The 12,863-nt window shown below is 40.3% G+C and overlaps 1 protein-coding gene across 4 annotated transcripts in view; it reads right to left on the bottom strand.

Annotated features, from left to right (window-relative positions):
• The window catches only part of ABCB4 (ATP binding cassette subfamily B member 4), a 72,200-nt gene extending 59,580 nt beyond the window's left edge, over positions 1 to 12,620 (bottom strand). The window contains exons 1-4 of one of the 4 annotated variants that reach the window (XM_019749762.3): positions 12,299 to 12,620; positions 12,059 to 12,141; positions 8,056 to 8,110; positions 4,715 to 4,865 (exon numbers count right to left, since the gene is read on the bottom strand). In XM_019749762.3, coding sequence (XP_019605321.3) covers positions 4,715 to 4,865; positions 8,056 to 8,110; positions 12,059 to 12,135 — 283 coding nt within the window. In that variant the 5' untranslated portion in view covers positions 12,136 to 12,141; positions 12,299 to 12,620. Of the gene's footprint in view, positions 1 to 4,714; positions 4,866 to 8,055; positions 8,111 to 12,058; positions 12,142 to 12,298 lie in introns of those variants that run through there. The other 3 variants (XM_019749761.3, XM_088797780.1, XM_019749763.3) reach the window with 3 other exon arrangements.
• Between the last annotated feature and the right edge of the window lie 243 nt (positions 12,621 to 12,863).

Raw genomic sequence — 12,863 nt, 5'->3', positions numbered from 1 at the left:
ATAGGATAAAATATTGCCACAGCATTGTTGAGACAACATTCCAGGGTAAGTATTTCCCATTTACCATGATGCTAGGAGAGAAACTAATCTATCTTTGTTCCTTTATCATGTATAAATAAACCCAGAGGTCATGTTTCCTGAGTGCTCTGTGTCCTCCTTACTTCTTCCAAAGGGAGGTAAGGTTGAAATTTATTTAAAACTTAAAGTATTGTCAGGATCAATTACCAGGTATAATTTTTCCCTCAGGATAGTAACTTCTACTGATATTCCCAGTAAAGTGTTTCTGCTTATTAATCTAGCTCTTTGTTGGCTATCAGGTCCTTGAGGAATCATTCCCTATTTTCCTTCTGTTCTTATCAGTTCAGTTCTGTGTGCTCATTTCCTTCCTGAGTTCCTAAATATGCATCTTTGCTTTGCCAAATTGGAACTGTGCTGCTGGAATTAGAGGCAGATAAGCTATCCTAAAGCTGTGGTATTTGTAGGAATCATTGTTCAAAACCTTGGGAAACTTCCGGTTATATGGGTACAGGGCTAGTTTTTTCCTTGAACTTAGAAATCAGGTGAAATCTTAAATGAGTTCTACTCTCCTCCAACACCTACCTCAAACTTTCAAATTCTCTCAAGGAGGATATTGTAATTCAGATTGATACTCCCTCCTAGGAAATAAGAATTTATGCGCATCCCAAATTTGACCTGCTCCTTTCTCAGAGTCCCAGGCCAAGAATGACAATCCAGTTCTTGGTCAGGAGCTCCAGAACCCTCCGGAAAGCAAGGGTTTCTGCTGCCTGGGGACAAAGGTGAGACAAATGTTTGTTGATGTGTTCCCAGAAGTTATGGGATTCTAGATCTGGAATTCTAGATTTCAAAATCTCATGGGATTCTAGATCTGGAAAGGGTGGAGACCTGGTCTTCTCAGATGCTTCCTATTATGCTTCAGTCAATTTCATAAACAATCTCCAAATAGTTGTCTGGTTTGGGGGTTCTCAATGCTATCTGCCTGTGAAAATCACATGGTAAACTTGAAAAAAATACAGACGCCCAGGCTCCACCCAAGACGATTAGTTAGAACCTCGGACTGAGTCTAGAGATAATAGTTCTAAAAATACCCCCACTTGATTCAAAGGTGTCAAGCTGGAGAACTCACACTCTCATCCACCTGAATGCCTCCCATAACAAGAAAATGGGGGATTCTTGAACCTGCCTGTTTATTTTAGAGCGCTCTCAATAGGATTCATCCATTTTATAGATAAACAGAATTTTAGAGTGGTTGTTTCATTTCCATGTTCTTACAGCTAGTTTTCCCTAATATTTACTGGTAATTTACTATGATCCATACACTCTACATAAATCATTCCATTTAATTCTATCAGTAAGTCTATGATTACCTTTCAAAGATCAGAACAGTACGAATTATAGAGGTTAAGTAACTTTCACTCATACAGCTAGTGAGTGAAGGGCCTAAATAATAACTCTATACCTTAAAGATTACTTAGAAAGACATAACACCCGGTGTCCTGGCTGTCACTTTTGAGTCCCAAAATAAATCAATGTCTGCCTTCCTCAATTCTGCCGAAGACTCCTTTTGTCATATGGAAATATTCAGCACAAAACAAAGAGCTAGTATTTGTCCAGGCAGGTTAGGCAGTATGGACAGTTAATTAAGGTAACAAGGTGCTCAGGGAAAACGTCTTCGCCTCTCAACCTCAAGGCAATGCAAGGACAAGCAAGGTATATCCATTTCTCTATAGAATATCCTAGATTATTACAGTCACATAGACGTGGCATAAAATATATCAAGTTCATGATACTCTGCAGAAAACTGTTCCTCTGACTCTGCCCTTAAGGTTTTGGATGCAGAATGTTTTATGCATAGTTTCTGCACAACTGAGTCATTGTGAGGGAATGACCTTGTCATGGAGTGGCTTTATTCTGTTGACAAGGACAGGCTCTGTTCATAATAAATCATTGTCAGACCCTCTTGTAATTTAAACCATTTTTTCTTCTAACATTCCCTTCTCATTTGGCTCCTATTAAATCTAGCTGTCCAAGAATCCAACAATTCTGAAGAATAGACTCTAAATAAACATCATCTCTATGAGATGAGCCTTCCAGCTCAGCCAAGTACAGCTAACTCCTCTGTCTTTTCTCAACCTCCATGATCATTGCTAAACTCTACAACTCTAAACATATCAATGAACTCTCTAGATGCAGAGTGAGTATGTCATTTACAGATTTTGTTTCCTCCAAAGAGGTATGAGATTATTACTTTTACAAACCAACAAAGAGTGGACATTGGAAATTAATAACATTAGAGGGACTTCCCATTCCAAATCCCCCAAGATGGCCAATAGGCCTAATGACAAATGTGGCTATAGAAAACCAAGGGTCATATAATTTCGAGGCTACTGAAAGTAAGTTAGCAACTCTGGTGACTTTAGTACTCCAGCAAACACAGGTTTGTAAGTGACTTGCTCATGCCATTCCCCAGAGAGACATTGAATGTGGCCCAGGGCAAAGCACATGGTATCTGTCTGCCACGTCCAGCTTCAGAGCAATTCAGTTGCGTAATTAGAAACAAGTTAAAAAGAAGCTGGTATTCTAAAAACAAGGCATAAAAATGATACAAGTGCTAACTTATCTGTGATTAGTATGTTGCATTGTTTTGATCTGATTTTTTAAAAAGTTTAGCGGTGATAAAATACACATAAACATACAATTTACCATCTTAATCATTTTTTAATGTATAGTTCAGTAGTGTTAAGTATAGTATATTTACATTGCTGTACAACGAATCTCCAAAACTTTTTCATGTTCCAAAACTGAAACTCTATGCATTAAACCACTCTCCATTTCCTCCTCCCCTCAGTTTCTGGTAACCACTATTCTATTTTCTGTTTCTATGAATTGGACTACTCTAGATAACACATAGAAGTGGAATCATACAGCATTTGTCTTTTTGTGACTGGCTTATTTCACGTAGCATACATAATGTCCTCAAGGTTCACACATGCTGTAGCATGTGTCAGGATTTCCTTCCTTTTTTAAGGCTGAATAATATTCCATTGTATAATATACCACATTTTGTTTACCCATTTATCTGTTAATCTGATTTTTTAAACACTGAATTGAAACCAATTTTTGATGAATGTGTCTGAATATGAGTATCATTCTACTTTATGTGTATAAAAAATTAACACATAATAGATCTGTAGATCTTCTAAAGGTAAAAAGAAAACAAATAGAAAATTCTTACCCTTCATTTACTTAAAGACTTTTTAAACTATCGTATATTACTCCAATTTTATTTTTATGGTTTTTATGTTAAAGTTTTGGTCACTGGTTAAACATGAGTAATACATTTCAAACTTTCCCAAATACCTTGTTTTAAAAGAGAATGCACAATTATTTACATTGGCAGTATACTGTATTTACACGGTCACGAGCATGAAAGACCTAGATTTGAATTCTGTCCTAACCCTCACCAACTATGTAACTTTGGACAAGTTATTTATCCTCTCCAAGCCTCAGTTTCCTTATATGTCAGAGGATAATATTACCTACTGTGTAGGATTGTTCTTGTGAAGGTTAAGTGAAAGAGGACCTAGTAGATAAGAAATACAATGAAACATTACTATTATTTTTGTTATTTTTCTTATAAAGATGTTCTTCTCAGAGTCAATAGTACTTGAGAATAAATAAACTCTTTTTGTAGTTTTTTTTCTATTCAAAGGACACTTTTGATTTCTAAAAGGCATTTATGTTTATCAATTTTCATGTAAACAGACCCTATTGTATAAATCATGAAATCGTATTCTCTCAGGTAATTGCACTTAAGTGCTACAATGCTAACAAAATATGTACTTCTCAGTCAGTGAATATTGAAAACTCTTACTGAATATTATCTAAATGATAGGGTCCACTTTTTCTCAAGTTTTCTGCTATGAAAGCTGCATTGGTATTTTTTATTGGTATTGTTTCCTTATATTTCAGCATTTGTGTACCAACAAAGTGCCACTCAATCTTCTCCAGTTTAGTGTCCACAAGAAGTCTGGGGAGGAAGTAAGCCTCAGGCTTGGTAGATAGAAAGCATGCAACTCCTCCTTTCTCTGTGGAATTTGGCCACAGCTCCTCTTTAGATGGCATTAGCTTATGGGACTCCTCTGGACCTTCAGTAACTATAGTCCTTTGGGTGCATTTCAAAGAACATCATTCTCATATTGAATCCATTCATCTTTGGTAAAGTGTTATATCAAGTTCCAAAAATTAGAGACATGAAACGGCTATGACTTTAACAAAAAAGGTGGGGAGAGGAAAAAAGAAAACCAGAAACAGATCTACAAGCTGAGCACAGCTAAGAAGCACTGGCATGCTAACTGGCATATTTTGAAATTTGCCAGTAATCACTGCATAGATACTGTTACAGTTCCACTGTCACAGTTTCACTGTCCTCAAGTAGAGAGACTTCCCTTCTTTATTTAGAGGCAAAGCGTTCTGTATATTTCCTTACCCTGGCAAACAGCATACACCTATTTCTTGAAATTTAAATGAGTATTTGAGGAATTATCTGAGAATTTTACAATTTCTTCTGTGATATCTGCAGTCACGCACATGTCTACATCACTAAACAAGTACACGATAAATAGCAAAATCAGTTTCTAATCTTTTAGCGGTGAAAGGATTACTGGGCATTAACAAAATGTAGAGAAATGCTTACCTGGAAAAGAGAAGTTTCCAGCAGTAATAACAAATCTGTCAGTCATTTCTCCAAATACTATCATCATGAGGGGGAGACCTGATCCGTGAGCAATGGCCATGATTGTGCCCAGGGACATAAATAATTTATCCTGCCAATCAGAGTACCGAAACTGAAAAAAGGAGAAACAAAATAATACTTATATTACCTTGTGGGAAAGAATTTCTCTTTTTCACAATTATATGTTCTTTGATCTTCATGTAAGGTCAATACATTGGTAATAGTTGCAAATAAACGTATTAGGGAAGAAAAAGAATTTTGATCTAAAACATTGACAGATTAACTTCATGATTCTACTTATTTTGTATTCTGTGAAGAAATCAGTATGACTCTGTTTAATTAGTATCTTATTTGATTGAATGATTGCAATATAATGATTGCCATATAATGATTGCAGATAAAGACTTTGTTCTACTAAGAAACATTGTTTGATCTTCCAGAGCTCCTGAGGTAGTAAATCAAGAACTGCTAGGAGTTTGGGTGGCCAGTTTGCTCAGTGGTTAGAGTGCAGTGTTCATAACACCAAGGAAGCTGGTTCGATTCCCACATGGGCCAGTGAGCTGAGCCCTCCACAATTAGATTGAAAAACAACGACTTGACATGGAGCTGATGGGTCCTGGAAAAACACACTGTTCCCCAATATTCCCCAATTAAAAACAACAACAACAACAACAACAACAACAGCTAGGAGTAGACATTAGGTATGCACACATCACATCCTTTAAAATGACATTCAGAATATTTCAGATGGAGAATGACAAATAGAGGAGAAACAGACCCTATAAGCTTTGAGGCCAGGATCATTTTACAAGGTTTTAGAAGGCAGCCCAGTAGTGAAGTGTAACAAGCATTATGGAGTGCCTATCTGTCCTTCAGGGAAGTTCTGCTCATGGAGACGATGCTGGTTGCAGGATCTTGAAGGACAGCGGGAGTTAGCTGAAGATGAACTGGGGAATGCAGAGGAAATGGGGGATATTTAGGCTTAGAGCAGCAAGGTGACTAGAAATAACACAAACTGCCCAAGTAACTCCACACAGTGGGATTCCTGAAGTGCTCAGTACAAAGTGTGGGAGATGACCTTAGGCAGAGGTGGAAAAGGCCTCATGGGCCACACCAGGGATCTTGGCCTTATCTTAGTACTATCCATGTAAAATGTACTTAGTATTGTCACTTAGAGGGGGACACCAGCTGCCACAGTGAGGTGCACAACACCCAAGAGTCATAATACAACAGACCAGCGTCATAATACAACAGAGACTTTTCCCTCACTGTCTTTTTAGTCTTCTCCAATGTCTCACTTTTTCTCCCCATTCTGATTGACTGTTCTATGGCTCTCTCTTTGTTCTTTCCTCTTCTTCCAGACTACATCTTAGTTATCTTATTTTTCCATTTCTATACCTTCCCCTCTGTTCCGTGCATCTCGCCCCTCTTTTTTATCTTTCCCCTCTACCTGTTTTCTTCACCCCACCTCAACCCCCTTTTGGGGACAAGGAACAGGCATCAGGAGAATGGGTGATGAGTCAGACTTGACGGTGTGGGGTCCCTGAGAGCTCAAGCTGAGTCAGACGTGGTCAATACGCCAGGTCAGGCTGAGGTCAGACACACATGGTGGGTGGGGGGGGGGGATGTGTGCAAACTGTCCTCAGAGAATTCCAGAAGTTCAGTATGAGAAGGGCAAATTCCACCATCAAACACACAGGGCAATCAAGAGTGCCAAAAGAGACAAAGGGTCAGAAGCCAGGTGGAGCTTGGAATGAAATAAGGGGAGCAGGTAAAGTCAAGAACATATGGTGAAGCCTCCTTAAAACTGCTATAAAAGGCACTGGTGTCCCCAAGGTTCAATTTAGCGGCTCCTGGGGATGGGAAATAGAGCAGTAGGGTCTCTCAGCTATGGCTACAAGTTCAGGACCAGGTCATCATGTAATGTTCTCTTTACGGAACATTTACATGAAATTGAGGAACATTTTAAATGCTTTTCAAACTACTTAAATAAAATTTTATTGTCTCTAAGCTTAAATTTAAAATTAGATGAATTTCACAGCAACATCTTAAGTAAAGCTAGATTTGTTTTCAGTGATTTTCAACAAAACAATGCATTTCTAACTTTCATTAGAGTACAGTTTTATAAATGTCTAATCACTATGGTGTACACCTGAAACTAATATAACATTGTATGTCACCTATAACTGAAAAATAAAAAAGAGAGGAATAGGAAACAACAACAAAAAAAAGAGTACAGTTTTGTCCTGAACCTCTTTCAGCACAAAAAAAATAATCTACTTAGGGTCTGTAAAAGATTACAGTTAAATTTAATTTAAATTTAACTTTTAAATTCAAATGAAATTTTCCATGCTTTTACTTTAAGATTTGTGGTATTTTATTTTCTGTAGGAGACAATTTAAAATCTGTGCATTAAAACCATATTTAGTTTTATAATGTATTCTCTAAAGCACTAAATTAAAGAAAACAAACGCTTACTGAGACTTTTAAACAAAAACATCAGAAGAATAAGGGAGAAGGGAATGAATAGGGGCTTTGTGGTGATATGAGAAATCTGCAGCGATATTTGAGACCTAGGATATTTTGGTGTCTTTTTGCCCATTGACTTAAGCTGAAGATTTCAGCTGACATGCCACTCAATACCAACTTCTTTGCTGTTGAATAATGGCTATCATAGTTTGAAACACATCATACTTCCCCAAAGTAGGCAAGCACTTTCCTGGGCCCCCTCTCTGAGACGTATTACAAATGAAAAACAGATAAAATTTCTTCCAAAAATATGTTAGTTTGGCTTGTGCGAGCAGAAAGCCCCTGAGAATTGTGTTGAACGTATACTAAGTCTCTAATCGTTACTCCATATTTAATCAATTCTCTTGGAAGCCAAATGTGAACACAGATTTCTTAACTGTTTTAAAATGTCTATAGTTAACAATCACTTTCTTTATATGCAAGCTTATTTTAAGCTAAATATGTGGAGTTTTTGTGAAACAAATGCAGAGATGCATTTTTCTGAAATTGGTTATTTGTCTGATGCTACAAACACAAGCCGTATTTTCAATTTCCCTGTACACCAGTTAGCTCTGCTCTGTTTCATAGCCAGCCTACCCCTATCTCTTTTATCATCCACCGGGAGAATGTGGACCATGACTACAATGAACCGACCTAAGACAGCACAGGTGCAGCAGAGAAAATCTATCACTGTGTGTAGACAATCTTAAAGTACTGGCTGTATAACTATTGATTCAAGACAGCAAATTTGAATGAAGGAAAGAATTATTCACATTTATTATTTCACAGCTTACCAATGTTAATGGTCCAATCAAATTCACTTTCTTCATCTTTTTCTTCTCTTGGTTGCTGTGAAAAATATAATTGTTTGAATTTGAAGCTATTACAAAATGTTTCCCAGTCAATTAATATTAATTTAAGTAGTTATCATATTCAACTATTATAATAGTTTCATTCGAGGTCAGACAATTAAGTTCGCGAACTCATCCTAGAAAAAGTGCTACATACCTCATTGCTGAATATCACTATGGTCACCTTCTAAATACTCCCCTTGGGAAGCTATGCACTGACACCAGCGCCTAGTCCACCCTTCAAAGCAATTTTGGAACTCTTTTCCTGCAATGTCCATCAGAGCTGTCATCGTATTGCCATTGATGTCCTGAATGTCATTAAAATGTCATCTTTTCAATATTTCCTTTACCTTCGGGTAAAGAAAGAAGTCATTGGGGGCCAGGTCAGGTGAGTAGGGAGGGTGTTCCAATACAGTTTTTCGCTTCCTGACTAAAAACTCCTTCACTGCTATGTGAGCTGGTGCATTGTCGTGATGCAAGAGCCATGAATTGTGGGCAAAAAGTTCAGGTCCTCTAACTTTTTCACGCAGCCTTTTCAGCACTTCCAAACAGTAAACTTGGTTAACTGTTTGTCCAGTTGGTACAAATTCATAATGAATAATCCCTCTGATATCAGAAAAGGTTAGCAACATTGTTGCAACAAGTTCACAAACTTAATTGTCAGACCTCATATATAAAACAGCAATGTCCACAAACTGTCAAAATTATCCAGTTTAACAAATACTGCAAGGCAATCACCGAGTAACTGAGGTAACTGTCCAAGGTACTACAAGGATATTTGGATAAATGAGAAACGGTCACCTGACAGAGCTCACACACAGAGGGAAGACGAATATGTTAATAATGTCTGCCAAATCAATTACAGTCCCCCCTTATCCATGGTTCCACTTTGCACTGTTTCAGTTACTCACAGTCAACTGTGGTCTGAAAATATTAAATAGAAAATTCCAGAAATAAGCAATTCGTAAGTTTTTAATTGCGTGCCGTTCTGAATATTGTGATGCAATCTCACACTGCATCCCGTCCAGGACATGAATCATCCCTTTGTCCAGCATATCTACACTATAGATGCTACCCACCTGTTAGTTACTTAGCAGCTGTCTCAGTTATCAGACCGACAGTCATAGCATCACGTGCTTGTGTTCAAGTCACCCGTAATTTATTTAATAATGGCCCCAAAGCACAAGAGTCATGATGCTGACATTTTGTACATGCCAAAGAGAAGCCATAAAGTGCTTTCTTTAAGTGAAAAGGTAAAAGTTCTCGACTTAATAAGGTAATTTACCATCTCACATTCTCACAGGAAGAGGAAAGGTGAGCACTGTACAATAAGATATTTTGACCGAGAAAGAGAAAAAGAAATATTCACATAACTTTTATTATAGTATATTATTATAATTATTCTATTTTATTATTAGTTATGGTTGTTAACCTATTACTGTGCCCATTTTACAAATTAAATTTGATCATAAGTTTATATGTATAGGGAAAAAAACAAAGTATATGTACAGTTCTGTACTATTTGAGGTTTCAGGCATCCACAGGGGGGTCTTGGAACAGATTCCCCATGGATAGGGGGGTGGGGGAGGAACCACTGTAAATTCTTCTTTTGCTAAAAAGATACATATTGATTTAAAAATAGTAAAGTCCACTCTTCTGAAGGATTATGAGGAGTGGTGTCAGGAAATCCTGTTTGCTCTACATTGAAAATACATCTAGAATTCAACCACTGCTCACCCTTTTATTGTTATCCCAATAGTCCAGGTCTCCCTACTTCCATTTATGCCCACTGTAGTCTGTCCTCAACACAACTGCTAGAGTAATCATTTAAAAACTCAAGTTATATCATGCTACTTCTCTGCTCAAGGGCCTACAAATTTAGCTTAAATTTCCATTTCTCTCAGAATAAAAGCCAAAATCTTACATTGGCCTCGGGGGCCCTACAGGATCTGTTTCCTTGTTGCCTCTCTGACCACCCTTCTCACTTCCATGCCTGCTCGCTCTGCTCCAGCCACCCTGGCCTCTCTGTTCTTCTGTGAACACACTAAACATTTTCCCATTGCAGGGTCTTTACATTGTCAGTTATCTCTGCCAGGAATGCTCTCCCTTCAGATACCCACACAGCTCTCTCCTCTCATTTCTTTCATATCTGAGCTCAAATCTTGCCGTCTCAATAAGACCTACCTTAACCATCTTATTTAAAATTGCAAACTACTTACTCCTTGCACTCCTAACTTCCTTTGCTTTGATTAATGTTTTCCCATAGCATTCATTACCCTCTAACATTTGAGTAGTTTACTTATTTAGTATGTGTACTATTTATGTCTGTCTGCCATACTCCAGGAGGGCAGAGATTCTTTTCTTAATTTAGCTTAAATTTCCAGGTAGGTGATAAAGTTTTACTCATTAAACTTGATTTTAAATTATTTAGAATATTTGCTAAAATCAAAGGACAGAAAATCTGTCACCAAATATGTCCAAAAGAATGTGCCACAGGCAATAGCAGCAGGATTGGAGTAAGCATATAACCAACTCTCCGTTTGTCCCCGGTAACTGAAGTGAGTCTCACTTCCTTTGAACATATAAGCTTTGGTCTGCTTTTTATAAAAAAATTAGTCTCATTACATTTAATTTCATAATCTTATGTATTCTTAACATACTGTATTTCTCTTTTGAAATGTTTTCTTCTTTCCAACACAGGCTGGGAGCTCCACTTCTGAGAACTTCCTTAGGTTCTGGAGTGTTACTGCCTTTTTTGCAGGGATAGCTCCTTTGTACACTCATCAAATGTTCAGCCAGGGCAATAAATAGCCTTCCTCCTGAAAATGCCATCTATTTATAGCTTCACAGTCAATCCCAGCTGATGAATACCACATCTTCCTGGTACAAATACTACCATCCATCAGTTTTCCAATTCTATATGGCAAACTAAATTTTCTATGAATGAGAGCCATAGTATTTGGAAAGAACAGAGCAATATCACTGTATGAGTAAGTTAACAGACTAAAAGAATGGTTCGGTTTAATCATCAGATAGGCATATTTCAGTTGGCTAACCAGGCCCCTTGCAGCTTGAGGACACACTGGAGAACTTGATAAATGTGTCCCCCTGCGTGATCACTTGATGACACAGGTCAATTAGTTCTGGCTGGCCTGGTATGAACTCAGAGACCATAACAGCCTCATAAACTCTTCGAGGCTAAAGGCGAAAATGATTCACTATTCCCACAGTAAAAGAGGAAACAAAGACAACACAGTATTGACGGGTCATTTCTGTTCTTACTAAGGCCTGTACCGTGCCTTCACAAGGGCCCCCGGAAACCAAAGAGCCACCGCGGGGAGAAAGACGAGCAAGCAAAGGAAGCGCTGATGTTTCCCCCTTGCATTTGAACGTAAACTGATTTGGAAGCGCAGGGTGCGGAAGAATGAGGGTGCCCTAGGGCCCCCTCTCCACATCACGGCGGAGAGAGGAGAAATACGGCACCGGCCTGGCGCTGGGAGGAGGGGGAGGGAGTAACACAAGGAGGAAGAGGAATAAGGAGGGGAAGGAGGGAGTTTTTGCTTCACTACCCTTGTTCTAAAAGCACAACCATCAGCAGATGTCTGATGCTCTATAAGTATGAAAAATCATGTGATGTTTATGAAAGTTATTTGTAAAAGTTTTGAGTTATATAATGCAAGGAATGTTATACAACACAGATATTCATCGAGTCACCCCGCACAAAGGGAAGCGAGCACTTTCAAAGACAGCCTCTCGTTCCCGAGCCTGTTGCTAAAGGGGCCTCAGCAACATTCCTTGAGAAAGGTCAGAACCTCAAACAAGACCCTCCAAAGAAGCTCCAAAACAAAGGCCACAGGCATCAAACAGATTTTCTCAGCTTCTTTCCGAGGCCTAATTTGGCCCCGCTGCTTCGCATATAACGGAAAAGAGGTGCCTGGTCATGTACCTGCTGTTCCGTCCAAGATCACCTTCTGCTCTCGCGGGCCGTCCGACAGTTCCGTTCTTTCCCGCCTCAAGATCCATCTCAGCCTAGGGAGAAACCACAGCTTCAGGTCCAAGTGCACCTGCCCCAGCCCAGGGAGGACAACCAGCCTCGCAGGGCCGCCCGAGGGGTCCGAGGCGTGCGCACAGCTCGCGGGGCCCGGGGCTCCGGGTGGAGGTTCCGCTGTCCCCACCACGCGCTCACCGTCCCGTGGTTTCCCGGCGCTCGGGGACCTCCCTTACCTCGGACCTCGGACGTCTCTGGCCGAGCCGCTGGGAGCGCCGGGCGCTGCGACCGAGGGGCCTGGACTTTGCTCGCGCGGCTTCGCCCCCGCCCCCCGCGCGCGTCGGGCCCCAGCGACGCCTCCCGCAGCCGCCAGGGCGAAGGCCCCGGCCGGCAGGAGCAGCTCCCGCCGCCCGCCGCGCTTGCTCTGGGGCCGGGCGCGGGTGAGGGGCCCAGAATGCCGTCCTCGCCGGAGGGGGCGCCCGGCACGGCCACCGCCCACCCGGGCGAGGCGCCAGCCCGGGCCCGGCAGCGCCAGCTGTGGGCGATAAGCCCGCGATCAGCCTGGTGACACGGGTGCTCGGAGAGATTCGCCTGCGGGCCACCCGAGCCTCCAAAAGTGACTGTCACACTTCCTCGGCTCTCAGTTTTCTTTTTAAACCCCTACGGAGACCGTTTTTTGGAGGCTCGACAATCAAGAGAGCACCAGACTCGATTCCCACTTCTGCATCCCCAGGTCTGGTCCCGGTGGCACCGAACCCAACTA

This window comes from Rhinolophus sinicus, chromosome 4 (genome assembly GCF_057876585.1).
Source record: "Rhinolophus sinicus isolate RSI-liver-muscle chromosome 4, RSI-T2T, whole genome shotgun sequence".
Lineage (NCBI taxonomy): Eukaryota > Metazoa > Chordata > Mammalia > Chiroptera > Rhinolophidae > Rhinolophus > Rhinolophus sinicus.
This window is presented reverse-complemented; position numbering and strand designations above follow the sequence as displayed.